This window comes from Caloenas nicobarica, chromosome 2 (genome assembly GCF_036013445.1).
Source record: "Caloenas nicobarica isolate bCalNic1 chromosome 2, bCalNic1.hap1, whole genome shotgun sequence".
Lineage (NCBI taxonomy): Eukaryota > Metazoa > Chordata > Aves > Columbiformes > Columbidae > Caloenas > Caloenas nicobarica.
The window spans coordinates 30683696-30699777 of NC_088246.1; the positions used below are offsets into that span (position 1 = coordinate 30683696).

Sequence of the window (16082 nt, forward strand, 5' to 3'; positions counted from 1 at the left end):
AAGAGACATTCAGAACTAATGACAATCTCTCTATACAGAAAATGCTCGAGCGTATTTCACAATGACAAATGCTGGTGGACTGTGTTTTAGTTCAACCATCTATAAAAGCACTATCCCCTCTGAAGCTACATAATTACAAGAGAGTCCTACATATTGGTAAAATCCTGGCAACACAAAAGTCAGCATTATTTTTCCATTAGCAGGTTCAGCATGAAAAATGTAGATGCACTGAAGTTACATGGGTGAAAACAGAGTCACTGTCTTCTCTGATAAAAATTAAGCATTCTTTTCCCAAATCATTATGCAGTTTTAAAACATATAGAATTGAAGGTTTTGTTCATCACTTTGTCTGTCACTAGCCTTCGTACCAGTAATTAGGAGAAAAAGAAATCTCCAAGTGTATGTACTCATAGATACACATACATTCCCTTCTAAAAACCAGCTAATTGAAATTTGTTCAGTTTAATTTCTTACATCTCACTTGACAAAAACCTACTGGAGAACTAGATTCAGCCCCACCAGCTCAGGCCTAAGTGGAATTATTACACACATACAGAAAAAAAGCCTTTAACCAAACAGCTTCCTTTCCACAACTTTGGGTTTTAGATCTATGACAACATCTAATGCATTTTCTGAGACCAGATGTCAACAGCCTGTCTAGGCGATGTGTAACTTTTTATACAGCAGAACAGGAAAACAAAGGCTCATACATTCAGCTCTGAATTGAAATTCCACATGGAGCTGATCTTTTGAGCATACTTTAAAATCACGTATTTGCTTTTATTAACCTCAGTAACTGTAAAATGTATTTTAAACATCGCTTCCCTTTGAATTCAACAAAAGACAGCAGTATTTTCTCTCTGCCTCGCTCCTTTTGTTGGTAATCTTACTGCAAAAATGTCTGTGTTGCTTTTTCTCCCCCGCCCCATCCCCTGCCTGTAAAATCGAAGTTGGACAAACACTGCACGGCTGAAGTGACATATTTGAATGGAATTCAGACCAACCAGTTCCTGTTTATGTTTCTGATTTGAGAATGTAGCCTTCTCATTCACTATACATTAGAAACACACCAAGGCCATAAATGGTGTCAGCTTACAGGCAGGCAGGGCCAAGGAGCATTAATCATTACTTTAAGGCAACTGGCAAAAGCAGCAGCTGAGGGAACACTACACCCTTCAGCTCCGCATAAATGGACATTCCAGGGTTTGGCGTGTGTGCCTTTTTTTTTTTTTTTTTTCCTTCAGCATCCATTTTATGAATGAAACTTCAGGCTGCACAGAGTCCATTCATATAAAAGCTATGCTCACAGGGCTCAGTCTCTCGGGATCAATCGGTCTTGGGTAAGGCTGATGTGATTGGTTTAAGGCAGGCTTCAGCCTTCCATTACTGATTTAAAATGCAGCCTGTGTCCATTTGACCTGCGTTAATGCACAAAGAGTAAATCCAGACTGCGCTCTCAATCCTCAAATCAAATCATTAGCCAGTGCCACTTACTGTAACTGTAGATTTAGAGGAAATTTATCCATTTCTTTGAAAAACAGGGACTGCAGGACAATTTTTCAGATCGTATTGTCTGCTTTGAAAGGAAGAATAAATGTATGGTCTCCTACCTATATGCTCACATTAGCCTGGTATTCAGGTTTTCCTTTGTTCATGAAGACAATATTACAAAATGAATCCTATTCTAACTACAGATTTCCCTCAGACAGAATTAGTGAGTAGAGCAAATCAGCTAGATGGGAAGCAAGTGAGAAGTTAAAATTCTGCCATTCATAGCAATCTTCTCAAGTCCAGGTTTCCCAAGTTTCTCCCTCAGATGCTCTTATTTTCTACTGTCATACCATCCAACAGCAGATTTGTGTTTATGTTTTTAAGAGCAAGTACAAAGCACAGTGCAGCTTAACAACTGAAAAAAATCCACACTCATTCACTGAAGGAGCACAGCAAAGACAAGCTCCTGAAACAGAAGGGCGAAATATTTTAAACCACAGAAGTGAGACTCAGGAAAACTGCAAAACCAAAAACGAGGAGGGGAAGACTTCTTAAACCTACTGAATACAAGAGCAAACTGCCACCGCTTCTTCCCTCCTGCCTTTATGCCAGCTGGATTTTCATTGAGAACAATTGTACTGCTGTGTAAAAGAATTTAAGGCCATAAGGAGACGCAGTTTTGAGATGTGCGTACTGAAGCACCATATCCAGGAAGAGGATGGAGTCACTTCTGTTTCACAGAGCTTTTTATAAAACTGTGTTCAAAAATACTGCAAATATCTGCAGGCTGACCAAAAAAAAAAAAAAAAAAAAAGCGTGCGAAGGGAAGAAAAAGAAAACCTAGACAGAATTTGAGGAAAAGATTAAGCAGCTGGAGGATTTATGAAGCAAGATCTCAACAACGAGTCACACAGACAGACTAAGAGTATACATGCAAACTGTCTACAGAGATTTAGAGTTGGTACATTAATACCAAGGAATTGTTCAGGATGAGCCAAAGAGGTGTAGTAACGAGCAAAGGAATGGAGCTGATCAAAGGGAAAATTTAGGCTTATGATCAAAAAATATTTTGCAACTGTGAAGTCTATTAGTCTGTGAAATAATCTCCCAAAGGAAAACTGTAGTAATAGTACTTAGCACTCATACAGTGCTTTATGTTTTCAAAGCACTGTACAAAAATTAGCCAATATAATTAAAGACAGTAGTAGAAGCACCACGAGTTGTGCCATTTTAAATGCTGCACTGGTCAACACACTAGAGAATACTCTAGAAAAAGCAAATTGGCACTGACTCTGACAGCTAAGATTTCCTTTTTTCCTTCACACTAGCATCTCCAAATGTCTGAACTTTACCTCCAAGAAGTAAAATAGAATATCCAACTGTTGTTTAAAAAAGGAAAGAAAAACAAAAGGCAATCTGCAAATAAATATTCTTCCAAGAAATAGATTTAGTTTTATTTTCCCTTAAAATTTTAAGTCAACAACATTCTCTTATGCTGTTCTGCAAACTCCCAAATTGAAGGACATGCCACCTGATCTCTAGGGAAGAATGTGCTACTAGGGATCTTTTTCCACATCAACTCGCATTGATTTGCTTTCCAAAAACCACCACATCAGGTGAAAGGACTGTTGCTTTTTATTCTGTGCCCAGTCATTGGGTAAATACACATTTATAACATGGACGGTAGAAAGCTAACAACATCCTAACCTGTAAGACCAAACTTAGGAGGTTAAGAAATGTCATAATCACAACTTCCTGCAGAACCTTGATACAACTCCTTTGTCGCAAATGAATTACGATACAGCCATTCACCTCGGCACTCTTGTCTCTTGAGTGCACAGGTCAAAACTGTTTGGGGGAGGGAGAACCATGCTGTAAACAGCTTTGCAGGTAGAGCCCCTGCTTCATTTGTTACAGAGGCTGGAAGTTGTGTACTTCATGAGGCAGAACACTTCAAGAAAGGAAATTATGTCCTCAAGATTAATACAGCTGAATTTTAGGCCCCAAAACCCATTCCAGCCCCAATGAAGTTTTCCAAAGTAGTCACATCACTTCTGCCAGATTTTTCATATAATTTTTTATTTTTGCAGTGCTTACACAGGGACCCTAATCTGATGTTCCTGTACGTCCTCGCCTAGAAATACAAAGAAAGTCCACAGGAGCTAAGCTTTGAACATATGTAATACATAATGTTCTTTAAAAATTATCCAGTCCTAACTGGGTACCCAAAATAAACAGGTATATAGATCTGATGTGTCTCTCTGCCTCTGCTCATATCTCCTAACAGAGGGTCAGCTCCCCATTCATTCTCACACACCAATACAATGTATTTATTGCTTGTGACGTCTCAGGAATTAAAGGGATGAGCAACTCAGAGAGCAAGACATAGAGGCTAATAATTCTGTCTGGATAGTTCATTCTTAAGGGATGTGACTAGCGTCTTGGAAGAAAACTTTGGAAGTGAGAAGGAGAGAATCTAAATTTTCTAAAGTCTGTTCAAGCATTTAATCGTGAGGCTACCCTGAAATGTAACTGTGAGAACAGCCCTGCTAATGGCTCTAACCTGCTCAGGAAAGACTGCATCTATTTAGATTTCAAAAGTTGAATTCCCGGCAACCAGTAATAAGCATATGCAAACAACAATTCCTCCTCTAACACCATCATGCGACAAATTTCAAAGTTCCTAAGAGACATGGTCATAAAAGAACTTTCCAACCAAAATAACTATTTCAATTTGGCAAAACAAAATGAGATTTAAACTTAATAATTTCTCATTTTAAAACTAGATTTTTAGTAGTAAATGATACACACATAGCTAGTAATACCTTAGTATATTTGCAAATACACTACATTAAGACATTAAGAAAAGCCTGCAAAGATCCTGCTTAAAGCCCAGAATAGATGATGTATCTCAAGTTTGGCCTTTTTGTCTAAGTACTCAAATACATGAACTGAATTCTAGAAGTGCTAACTGTACAGAAATGCTCACCATTTGCCCTTGTAAACAAAGGTCTTGGGGAGCCTTCTGGAGTATATTCATTAATGATGCAAAATCTCAAAGCTCTACATGTCCTTGGTTGCATCTTTGTGCTTAAAGCTGCTAGATATAGCATCAAGTACTAAATACATCTCACTGGCAGCCATGGAAAAAAAAAAAAATCCGTGGTGGAAAATAAGGCCTGATTGATTGAACATGTATGATGCTCTGTGACTTCTAGAAGTGTGGACGAATAAGGGCGGGCTTCTACTCTGTTGACATTTTTCTTTTTCCATTATCTCAAACACTCTGCAGTAGAAATTGCATACCTGCAATTACAATTACAACTAATTGATCTGCCATTTCCCATGTCATAATTAATGTCATGTTTTAATAGAGTTATAATCATTCCATAATAATGCTTTTCATTCACCAGCTTCCCACAAAGTATAAAAGTATAGTGCACAAAAGCAATGAACTTTTATGAGGCTCTTTCAAAAACATCCCAAAAGGAACATCTCAGTGTATTACAATGAACTTTTAAAATATGTTTCTATATTCTTATCCGAGCTGCAATAAAATACCAAGCAAAAAAGACTTTTCACTCTGGCATTCCTCCTTCCCTGAACATCCATAGGTGAAAAATGAAATCAATGATTCAGTGACAAATACATTATGTTTCCTAAGGGGTTATTTAATGTACTCTTAGCAAGGATGGAAAATGATGGTTTCTAGAGAACAGATGGTAACAAGACAAAATATCAACAGACCACAGTTGTTGACTGCAATTTATGGAGTGTACAGATGTGTCAACTTAAATGCAGTGATTCTGAGGCCAATAAAAGTACTTCCTGATACCAACAGATTAATTTTTCATGACCACTGGTTACACAGCTATTACATTTTTAAAAACTAATTATTCATCTGCAAAAGAAACAACAATTTTGCTTGAACGTCATTACTATAAAGTGGAATGTTGTTCTTGCTGGCACCAAAAAAAAAAAAAAAAAGGCATGACAGGATTGGATACAACTTTGCACATCTTCCTTTCAGAATAAAATTTCCTGCTTTTTTCCAAAAAGAATATTCCAAAGAAAGATGAATGCTAGCAGCCAACCCAGATTTAAAGTAATAGTATGCAATAAGGAGATCCTGCTTCCTAGCCAAATATGAAGCATGCTTACAAAAGAGCCTTTTTTCAGCCTTTAATTTAGCAGGATGAGTAACAGTGCTTGTGAAGGTTGCAAGGGACCGGCAGTGCCTGAAGCTGCAGTCCCCCATTTGTTAGCCATTGCCACATGAACTCTGCAGACTGGCTCTCCCGTGCTGGTCCGTAAGACTAAGGATACACAATGGCCAAAAAACCTTCATCAATGAACACGCTGAGTTCTGGATCTGATCTTTATAATGTGAACTCATTTTCATCTTGTCTTATATTTAAACTTGGAGAAACATTTCACCCCTGGTCGCCTTCCCATGTGGGCGTAACTCAAATCTACCTAAGGGTTGGTTCTTTGCTTGTCCAGAACTAGAAACGAGAAAGCAGCTCTACTTCCCAAATTCCCCTGTTCTAGCACAGACATCAACCCTAAAACAAGCACTTTACATTAATGGTACCACAAACTACCCCCCTAAATAGACAATGTTAAGTTAGCTACAGAAACGACAATAAAAACCAGTTCTCTTCAGTATCAAATTGCAAGACAGCTTGTCATGGGCTAAGATTTCGAAGGAGACCTCAACTCAGTGGCCACGTAGCCTTTGAGAAATAAACTGCAAAAGCCTCTAGGCACAGACTGAACCAGCAGGAACGCACTGCAGGTGCTGCAGCACTCAGAAGAGAGGGTCAGACTGAAGTCAGGCAGGGCCACCCATTCCTCCTGCCCAAGTCAGCGTGTGCAACAGCAACGTACCCTCCTCCAGAAGCACAGTGAGGACCCACTGAAATCCCTCCCTTTCAACAGTGTGGCAGACACAACGCAGGACAGAGGTACAGACTGAAGGGGACTTGCAGAAATCATTTACACCAAAAACTGAAAAACGTGTTTTGATTGCGTTTTCTTGGCTCCACAGTGGCTGTTTACCCCACCTAGCCCACTCCACGCCGTTTTAATTTCAGCTTCTCTCCATACCACCCTCCCAGCTTCCGCCTCCTTGTAACTTGGTACTCATTACTAAACTCCTCTTTTTGCATTCCTGATTCTCTCTCTCTTTTCCCAAGTATAATATAAATATTACATTTAAATCATGGCAAACATTTACAATGCTTTTCCCTTGATTTATGCTTTTATCCTTTTCTATTGCTTTTCTATTTTGACCGGAAGCTATTTGAGAGGAGGTTCTGCCACCACCTCCTCTGTTTTGTACTGTCTATAGAGCAATAAGGCTCCATTCCAGTTGCCCTATAAGCACAATCACAATAAACATTATTAATAGCAACAATGTATTCTCTACATCAGCAACCTGGCATCACAGATTATGTACCTGCACAAAACACAGTAGTATGCACAAACTGAGAAGCTGACACCAATTTGGCTGATTCTTCTCCCTCACTGGTTTTATAGCTGTATAAACCCCACTTCAGCGGAGTTATTCCTGATTTAAAGTAGCGCAAGCAAGAGGCGAAAGAGTCCTCTATCTCTGGCGGACAAATGAAAGAGCTCATAAAATGGAGCACACAAATTCAGAGGTCAGAGATGAGACAGTACAGAACAAGCCCCCTCTTAAGCAAAGCTCAATTTTGCACCCATGATTTTTTCTTCTCTGGCTTCTCTAACCTGTGCACTTTCTGGACAGAGGGTTCTGGAAAGTGAAGTCCTTTGCAGAACAAGCAACGGTGGCATGAGTCACACTGTATTATGTAGCAATCTTACTACTTTGTAAGCCATCTCAGACATAAATTATTCCAGGAGACTTAGAAGCCAAAAGAGCAAGTTTCAATTCATACAATCAAAACATGAACAGCACTGGCTTGGACTAATTTATTACTTTGCTATGCAGAACTAAAGGAAAGTCTCACCTACCTGAATCATATGCAAAATCTCTAGGTTCCTGTTTAATCATCAGAGGAGGGGGGAAGTTTTGACTGGCTGCACTGCCAACCATAGCGTTGTGTTCATAAACTGGATCATGGTACTCCTGCTTAAAACCTTGAGGCGGGAAAGGGATGTTTGGCTCAGACATCTGGCGCTGATATATTGGACGTCCTTCCCTTGGCATTGCAGGCAAAGGTGGGAAAGAATTGCAAGGTTCAGAGAGCTGGCGGCGAAATCTAGGACACAAGTTAGAGAGGTCATGTAAAGGACTTGAGCTACATTCCATTTCCCAAAGATCTTCACAAGTCATGATCAGTGGCTATATCGCTTTCTCAGTAGAAAGCATGTTGCTTATGATCATGCCCAGTGCTCCCATCAGGATCACTTGCACTGTAGAACAGCAACAAGCAAAGAAACAAAAAAACCCACCTATTAGTACCAGCTCTAAGACCTGTACCCACCACCATCCTCTTTGCATTCAATATCTTCTGTCAACAGAAGAGGCAAACAGGAACTGCACCAGCTTCAAACCAGCAGAAAGACTGACATCCTACCACAGTAACATGAAGGAGGCTCAGGTAGAGTTCTCTGTTCTCTCATGACTATTAGCAACATATTGCTTGTACTCTGATTTACTCTTATCATTCTTACTGTTACACGGAAATCATTTTGAACACAACAAACACAAACATTTTGCATAAAGAGTATTGTCTGCTGTAACATCTGGAATCATTCCAAGATAAAAGTCCACAGTTCCGTCCTCTCCGGGATAGCGCCATGTGAGATCTACCTGCAAGGCTGCACTGCATTCCAGCTCTAATGGAAAGGGAATGTAAGCACCCCAGAAAAAGGAGAGGGTGCAAACTTCTGCTAAGAGAAATAATGTCTAAGAATTTCTCTTCTGCCTTAACTTGTTCCCTTGCTCATTTCTACATGAAAGAAGTCATCCATAGAAGCCATTCTGCTATCGACTACTCCAAAATGCTCTTCAGAAGGTATAAAATCTGATAATTCAGTTTTAAATTAACTTCATTTACATGGCATGCTATTTGAGAACCTGTGCTTGTTGTTTCTTCCATAAAACCTATCTACCTGAACTAAAAGGCCGGAATGTATTTCCTTAGACATGCGAAGGCTCAGAAGCACACAGAAGAACAAAAGGATGCTATTTTCCCACCATGCCCTGATGAACTGCACAAAGTCTCTCTGTCATCTCCTGCAGATTACCACAGTAGTGGTAACCACCACTGCAGTAACATTGGGTCTGCACTAATCCACAGCAGATGCAACGTATTTCCAACAAACCGCCTACTAGTCCTGTTAGCACTCATCATGAACAAGGCACACTTTTTTTAAAAAAAAAAAAAGAAAGAAACCTGTGCCTTTCTCTGCAAGTTTCTCAGTGCCACGCTAAAAAAAAAAAAAAAAAAAAAAAAAAAATCAAGAACTAATAATTCCTCAGTTTCCTGTACTTTGGATCTGAATCAACTTTGGTTCACGCAAGCAAAAACAGACATTCTTTTGGAGAAAACCGGGTGAGTGAAGAATTCAGAGTTTTGATTGCACAGGCAATACAATCCATGACTATCAACTCATATGTAGTGTATGTTTCTGAAACAATTTAAACTCTAATAACATCTGTCATAATGCTTCTGTGAACTTGGTCTGATAAATATTCACTGTCATAGCTTAATTCCAAATACTGTGGGAGCTACAGAGGTAGAACCTACTACAGTGTAGTAGTGGAGACAAAATTATTTTTTTTTAATGCTGCTGTAAATATTGTATTTTGCAGTAGAAAGAGTACTGCACTGTAACCTTGGGTTTTGCAATTCCACCTACACCTGCAGAAAATAAACTTAGAAACTCAAATGTATTATGAAACAGTTAGGCTGACTGGCACTGCATTCATTTCCCTCTTTTCCTTTTTTCATTAGCCAAAAAAAGAAGCAGAAATTATCATTAAGAACTGTCAAGGAGTGAATCAGAAAATTGCAACTTGAAGTTAAAATAAGAAACAGACTCACTCACAAAGCCTCAAAGGAAGTTAATAATACTTGTTGTACTGGAAGCTTTGTATGGAATCAAGCCATTTGTTTATACAAGTGGATTTGATTCCTGTTGGTACTTGTTAGGACCACTTATCGTTCATATATTCATGCCCTGTATGAAGATGTATGGGCTGTATGATCTAGATACTAGTGCGATCTTATGCCACCAGTGAATGTTACATAGAAATATGCCTTGAGATTTAGATTTATATATGAAATCACGTACGTAGGTCATCTGTTTAAATGACGTTCTCTGAACACACTCATTGTAGTAGCATATCACCTTGTAAATCGGGACAATCTGAATTTCACAAAAATACGAAGTACATTTGCTTCAAACAACTGTGAGAAAATTCACAATAAATAAGAAAACAGGAAATAATATCTTCCAATTGTACCTTTCTTTAAAAAAGGAAAAAAAAAAAAAGAGATTTTTTGGCTGGAGTTGTCTATTTTGGACTTCACTAAAACGCATCACGTTCTATTACAGAAGGGAAGCATTAGTGCAAAATGCCCTAAAGAACGTGAATATCAAAGATGAGGGCAGCAGGGGGGAAATCATGTAAAGAGCCTACAAAGCCTGGGCAGAGCAAGTGTTATAGCTATAGAAAAATATACTAAGGTGTATGCAAATCTCTATAAATACAAATTAGGGCTAACATTCAGCTTCAGTACTCTCTTTCTAAGTGGCTCTAAAACAGGAGATTTTTTCATCTGAAAAATCTTATTACTGCTCTCTGCACAGAAGCCATTTAGCTTCTGGAGATTTCAGTCTCTTGACAACTTGACTTTGCCGTATATACAGAAACACATTTATCCACCGTCCTGTAATCAAAACCACTGCCTGGCTTCACTGGGGGCCTGCGTGGTTAGACCACAGTCCACAGGGGGGGAAAAGATGGTGACTATGGCAGCTGAAGGGGCCGATTCACTGTTTCTTCACTGCCAGCCCCAGAAGGGCTTGTAGAGAACCTTGGATGATATTTAAAACTATTTAAGTAGAGCACATAACAACAACGTACACCTTAGTAACCCCCTTTCAGAAGTGATCTGCACAAATCCCTGGAGATAATAGCCCTTATAAGAGCAGAAGCATGCAGATCACACACTCAGCAACTATGATTTTCTTTTCAGGTGCTTCTTAATTTGCTAATGTTTAAGAGAGAAGTCGAGTTTCTGAACATGTATATCTCTTTACATACAGCTGAAATTTTAAAAGCTCGGCGCAATCACACAACACCGCTGACAAAAACAGGTTCATGCAATAAAGGTTAGGATAAACAGAATTCCACAAACAAGTGTTTGGTCTCAAAAATCGGTGAAATCCACTGAGCATATCTGTTGCAAAACTAAGCTAAGAAAGACAGTCGGTTGTCTGGGGATTTCTAACATATCAAAACAAAACAGGGTGACTTAAGGACAGTTTAAGCTTTAATGCTAGTCTCTAGCTCTTGTGGCTTTTACTCAGACTAATGTTATTTAAGCACAGTTTATGTTGGCATCTTAGTTTGTTTGAAATACTATATTTCAAAAGGGGTTGGAAAAATGATCCACCCTTCCAAAGAATATTCTGAAGCAGTAACACCATAACTTGGCCACTTATCTGTTAGATAAGTGAGTTGCTTAGCAAGAGGCCAGACATTTATAGCCAGGATCATGCCTACTAGTGACTTCATTATGTCGTAGGGCTTACTAACCTCAAGTGAATCACAGAATACCCCAGGCTGGTAGGGACCTTGAAAGACCATCTGTTCCAGCCTTTCATGGGAAAGGGAGCCTACATGAGATTATCCAGAACCCTGCAATTACCCTCACAAGACAGAAAAAGGTGGTCACTAAAACTCTGTCGCTGCCAATACGAACACCTACTGAAGCGCACCAAGCCAGGTGCCAGCCTTTCACAAAACACTATTTCTGACACTCTGAAACTGCCTGGTTTTCACCTTGGTCCCCCAACTCAAAAGAGAATAGTTATGGGTAGGAAGCCAGTGCTACCCTATGTAAGAGACCTGCAGCCACAACTGAAATACCTTCTGCACGGGTCCCTCATGTGTTTTATGTTTTACCTGTGGTCCATAGGGAAGCTGTTGTCTGGAATGGACTGGGATGGAGGGAGATGGGTAGGGAAAACCCGGTCAGGTTTCGGAGTCTGAGCTGAGTTTGGGGAGGCATGGTGCAGCGGTGACACAGGAGTGCTGGATGGCGTCGGTGGGTTGGAGGGCCTCATTCCCACTTGTGGCTTCTGATCATAGGCACTATCAGTAAAGCAAGGGGAAAGAAAGTCAGGTTATTTTCTCTGGAAAAAAAAAAAAAAAAGAAGCTAGCATCTACATTCAGGAAAAAACCAAACAAAAACAAAACAAAAAAGAAAAAAAAAAAAAAAAACAAAAAAAACAAGCATCAGATTTACAAGCTTTTTATGCTAGTTACCTTATTAACCGGCTTAGGGCAGAGAATTCTCTACATTATGAAAAGCACAGAAAAAAAAACATTTTACAGGCAAGTGGTTCAACACAGCATTTTCTTCTCTAGGGCACAGAAATGTATTTTTAAAGGATTCAGTCTTCCAACGACATTCTAACAGGAGGTATACAAAATACATAAAAGTAGATGCACCTGGACTAGAGGACGAGAGCCGGCAGTGCCTGTCAAGACTCTTTTTTAGAGCTTGCACAAACCACAAAGTGAGACAGTAAAACAATACAGCTAGAGGGAAGGGATCTGACCCAGAAAAACAACGGTATGTTGGCTTAGCTACCCACACTAGGATGTCAGCAGCCTCTCCTGACAGGTTTCTTTTTCCCCCCATTCTCTCAAAAATAAAACACTGGTCCTTCAGATACATAGATGCTGTTTTCAAAGTTGTCCTGAATCAGGAAAGGACTTGAGGACACTTTGATCATCCCTCTTTCTAAACGGGAAAAATGCAGACATTTAGGCAGAGAGTAAGCAAGAAGTTGCATACTTTCCTATGTCAGGTCCCCTATCACCCACCAAATTGATCAATGTATGCATTTCATTTTTGAAATCAAAATCACTCCTCTATGACTGGCAAAGGTGCCAGTCTTTTTTTTTTCCCTTTCATATCCAAAATGTTAAATGTAAATGCTTTAAGTGCTAACAGGTTTTGTTGTACATTAATGAGAATAAAAACTCATGAGCTAGATGAAAGATTCTAAAATAGACTGAAATGTCAATAAGAAACCCTTCACTGCTGACACTAAAGGAAGGAGTGACATTTAAGTGCAAACCAAAAGAAAGTCAATAAAGAATGCAGTAGTATCAAGTCCCTCCACTCCCACAAATAAATAAAGCTTTTATTATCTATCCCTATAAAAGAAGATAACTTGTTTTTGAATAGGTAACGAATATACAGCGACTAATAAAATAGTATTTTAAATTGTAATCACCCATGAATACACACATATAACATCTGCGAAACTTGTCAAATGCCTAATGTGTTGCTCAGACTTGCCAATCTCTTGCCTGTTACACAGATCTCTCTTTTTCCTAATGTGAGTAATGCATTTCGAAAGTACTTTCAACACAACTCACAGAAAACAAGATACTCTTTCCTTCTCTTTCACGCTTGCATTCTGGGTTTTTAAACTTTGGCTGTCTCCCATGGAGAAGGAATGGAGAATATGCATTTTGATGAAAAACACTACTTTAAAATGGTTATGTAAGTGTTTGATACAACTGTAAACAACTCCATCAGTGTTCATCAGCTAAATGCATTATCTAATCAGTCTGTTATCTGCTGAAGAGGTAACTTTTGTAAGATCTCTATTATGGTTTTATTACTCTTTAGTCAGTCCTCATTTAAATCAGCAGTTCTCACTGCAAACATGCTCCCGATTGCTTTACCTGACATTGTACAGGCACTTTTCCCCATAACTGAACTTGAATGGTTGCTCTTGACTGCAAGCAGAGCCAAGTTCCGAACATGGGCTATGGGGTTCCTTCTTGATTTTCACAGGGAGACCATGAAAAGCCACTGGAAAGAGAAAGAATATATATTTAAAACCCAAGTACAATATTAACAATGAGCTTTCTCAAGTAAGTTAGACACTGCTAATTAAACACATGATTAATTAAACCATTGTAATACTAAAAACAATATAGGAAATAAATATTTCAAATATTTCTTTGGGTGTCAACTGAAAAACAGACACCAGAGATCCTTTGCACTGGCTATTAGCACTTTTATTGTTGAATAGAGCGATGTCCAGGATCCCATCTCATTAGCAGGAAAACAGCAGCCCACTTATATTTGGCTTAACTACTGTAAATGTTGTCAGAGGCAAAATACTTCTGAGGCACAAAATGTTTCTAAGTAATATTAGTGAGGTAGCTTTTAGCTATAAATGCCGTAGTAGTCCACTTTGAAGAGTGCCACACAAATTACTCCAAAACAAATTTCTCATATATCAAACTCAAGTATATCATCAGCAATCTTTTTGTCCCACAGAATGCATGAAAATTGGCAGTGAAACTCAGGAAACTGGATGATTACATGTGCCTTTAGTTATAAATAATGTCTGAAAAAAATACACAAGAAATGGTCTCAGTAATTTTTCTCAAAAATACAAAATAAAAAATCCTGGCCTCCCCAAAGTCAATCGTAAATGTGATATAGACACAAACTGAGAGGAAAAAAATCATACTTTTTTCAGAGGTAAAAAGAACAGAGAGAGTGTGACAGTAATGCAGTATTAATTAAAAGCACAAGTTGGTCTGGATTAAGAAAAAGGCCAAAGGTAAAGACAAGGTTAACAAGCATATTAGTTTAAGCCAGATAACTTTCCTTATTTCATAGCCAACCTTAACTATAATTAAAGCAGAAGAAAATTCAAGGTTCACCTGACTTGGACAAATCTAAAGTAAGTCACGAGGAGGACAAAGGAGTAAAAGACAGGTGTTTAAGAGCTTGAAAACACACCCTTCAAGTTTTAAATAAAATGATGTTGTAAATACATTCTTGAACTCTGTGAAGCCTAGGGTTCAGAGATCAATTTTATCACTAATTTTTGATGCTGTCACCAAAACACCGCAGTTCGAACATAACGCTCCAGCCTGACACAGACACTTGTTTCCCCGTGGAAATCCACGTACATGCCGCCATCCTTGTTAGAGAACCTCAGCACAAAATAAGGTCATTATTATATATCATCCAGTAGCATCTTGTCCCTTCTGTTGCACCTGAACTTAGGAAAGACAATTTGTTACACACACTACATATTTTCTGATGCTAATGCACCTGCGTATATACACGTGTTCACTGGGGAGGGGGAGGTAAATGAAATGCTGTCTGAGAAGTGAGCATCAGAATTAATAAACTCTGATTTATAGGTATCTGTGTGCAAGATCTGGATTCCAGATTCTCACACGGGTTTTCCCACGGTTGAGCAACATTCAGAGAACTCTTTCACAAACGCGTGTTGTAGTACCTTATTACATGACAGCTTCTACTATTGCCTTTCAGCTGAGACATCTACAAGACAGCACTACGTTATTTCGACACATATTTTTACAAAACTCACAAGAACTGCCTCTAAACCTGCTACCCAGCTATTTTATTTGGTGGATAATAGACAATTATCTGGAAAGACCACAAAGGAAAAGCAGACAGTAAAATAGGTATACAAACACATATGCACAGCACAGCAACTTAAGAAACATGAAAAGTGGTGAATGCCACAGCAAAGACAGAACTCTTTCCGAATAGAACTGTCTGAACTTACACTAAAATAAAAGACCATATGGACTTTCTTAAAGATTCTCAAATTTAATAATATGGCAAAATGCAGCCCAGTCAGCTTTCCACCGTAATCACAAAGCAGGCTGACATCCAGCAGCTTGTTTTAGGTTTTTGCTAGTGAACTTTTACTGCCGACTCTCCTTGAATGTCTTGGTCAGATAACGCACGCCGCACATTTCATGCATATGATGGGCCTCACAACTCCAGGACGGTGGCTCCGATGCAAAGGTAGGCAATCTCTTTGACTTGAATCAGAGAATTAAAACACAACTGCAACAAGACTCTTTTTTAAAGCCAGTATCACATATTCACACAAAGGCCACACGCTGCTCTATTTTTTTTTTTTTATTTTAACTTTGCTACTTCCTCGGAGTTAATCTGTTATGAAAAATTACTTCCCTTATTTATTTTTAAATAACGGGAGTACAGAGACTCCCACACCACAGCCCTGCGCGGAGAACTGGCTGGGTATTTCATCACAGCGCTGAGAGCCTGAACGTCTGCTAACAGGCAGTTTTCCAGCTCACTGGCACAGGCACAAGTGAAAGCAGCACATTCATTTTGTGCAATTTGCTTTACCTTCCCACATGGAGTTGGTGCATGTAAAAGGCTGTTAAGTACTAAATTATTCCTTATCAAATCACCATCATCTGGAGTCATGATCAACACTAATTAAATTACTTTCGCTGAACACGGCTCCAGCCTGCTGCCTCGGCTGCGAGGTACATTTTATTTTGCTTACTGTACAGTCCTACCGAGGTACAGGG

The 16082-nt window shown here is 39.0% G+C and overlaps 1 protein-coding gene across 2 annotated transcripts in view; it reads right to left on the reverse strand.

The window, feature by feature from the left end:
* ETV1 (ETS variant transcription factor 1) overlaps positions 1 to 16082 on the reverse strand; it is a 67260-nt gene that overhangs the window by 19929 nt on the left and 31249 nt on the right. For both annotated transcript variants that reach the window (XM_065627799.1, XM_065627800.1), the window contains exons 6-8: positions 13422 to 13551; positions 11621 to 11809; positions 7492 to 7739 (exon numbers count right to left, since the gene is read on the reverse strand). In XM_065627799.1, the coding sequence (XP_065483871.1) occupies positions 7492 to 7739; positions 11621 to 11809; positions 13422 to 13551 (567 nt within the window). The remainder of the gene's footprint in view (positions 1 to 7491; positions 7740 to 11620; positions 11810 to 13421; positions 13552 to 16082) is intronic.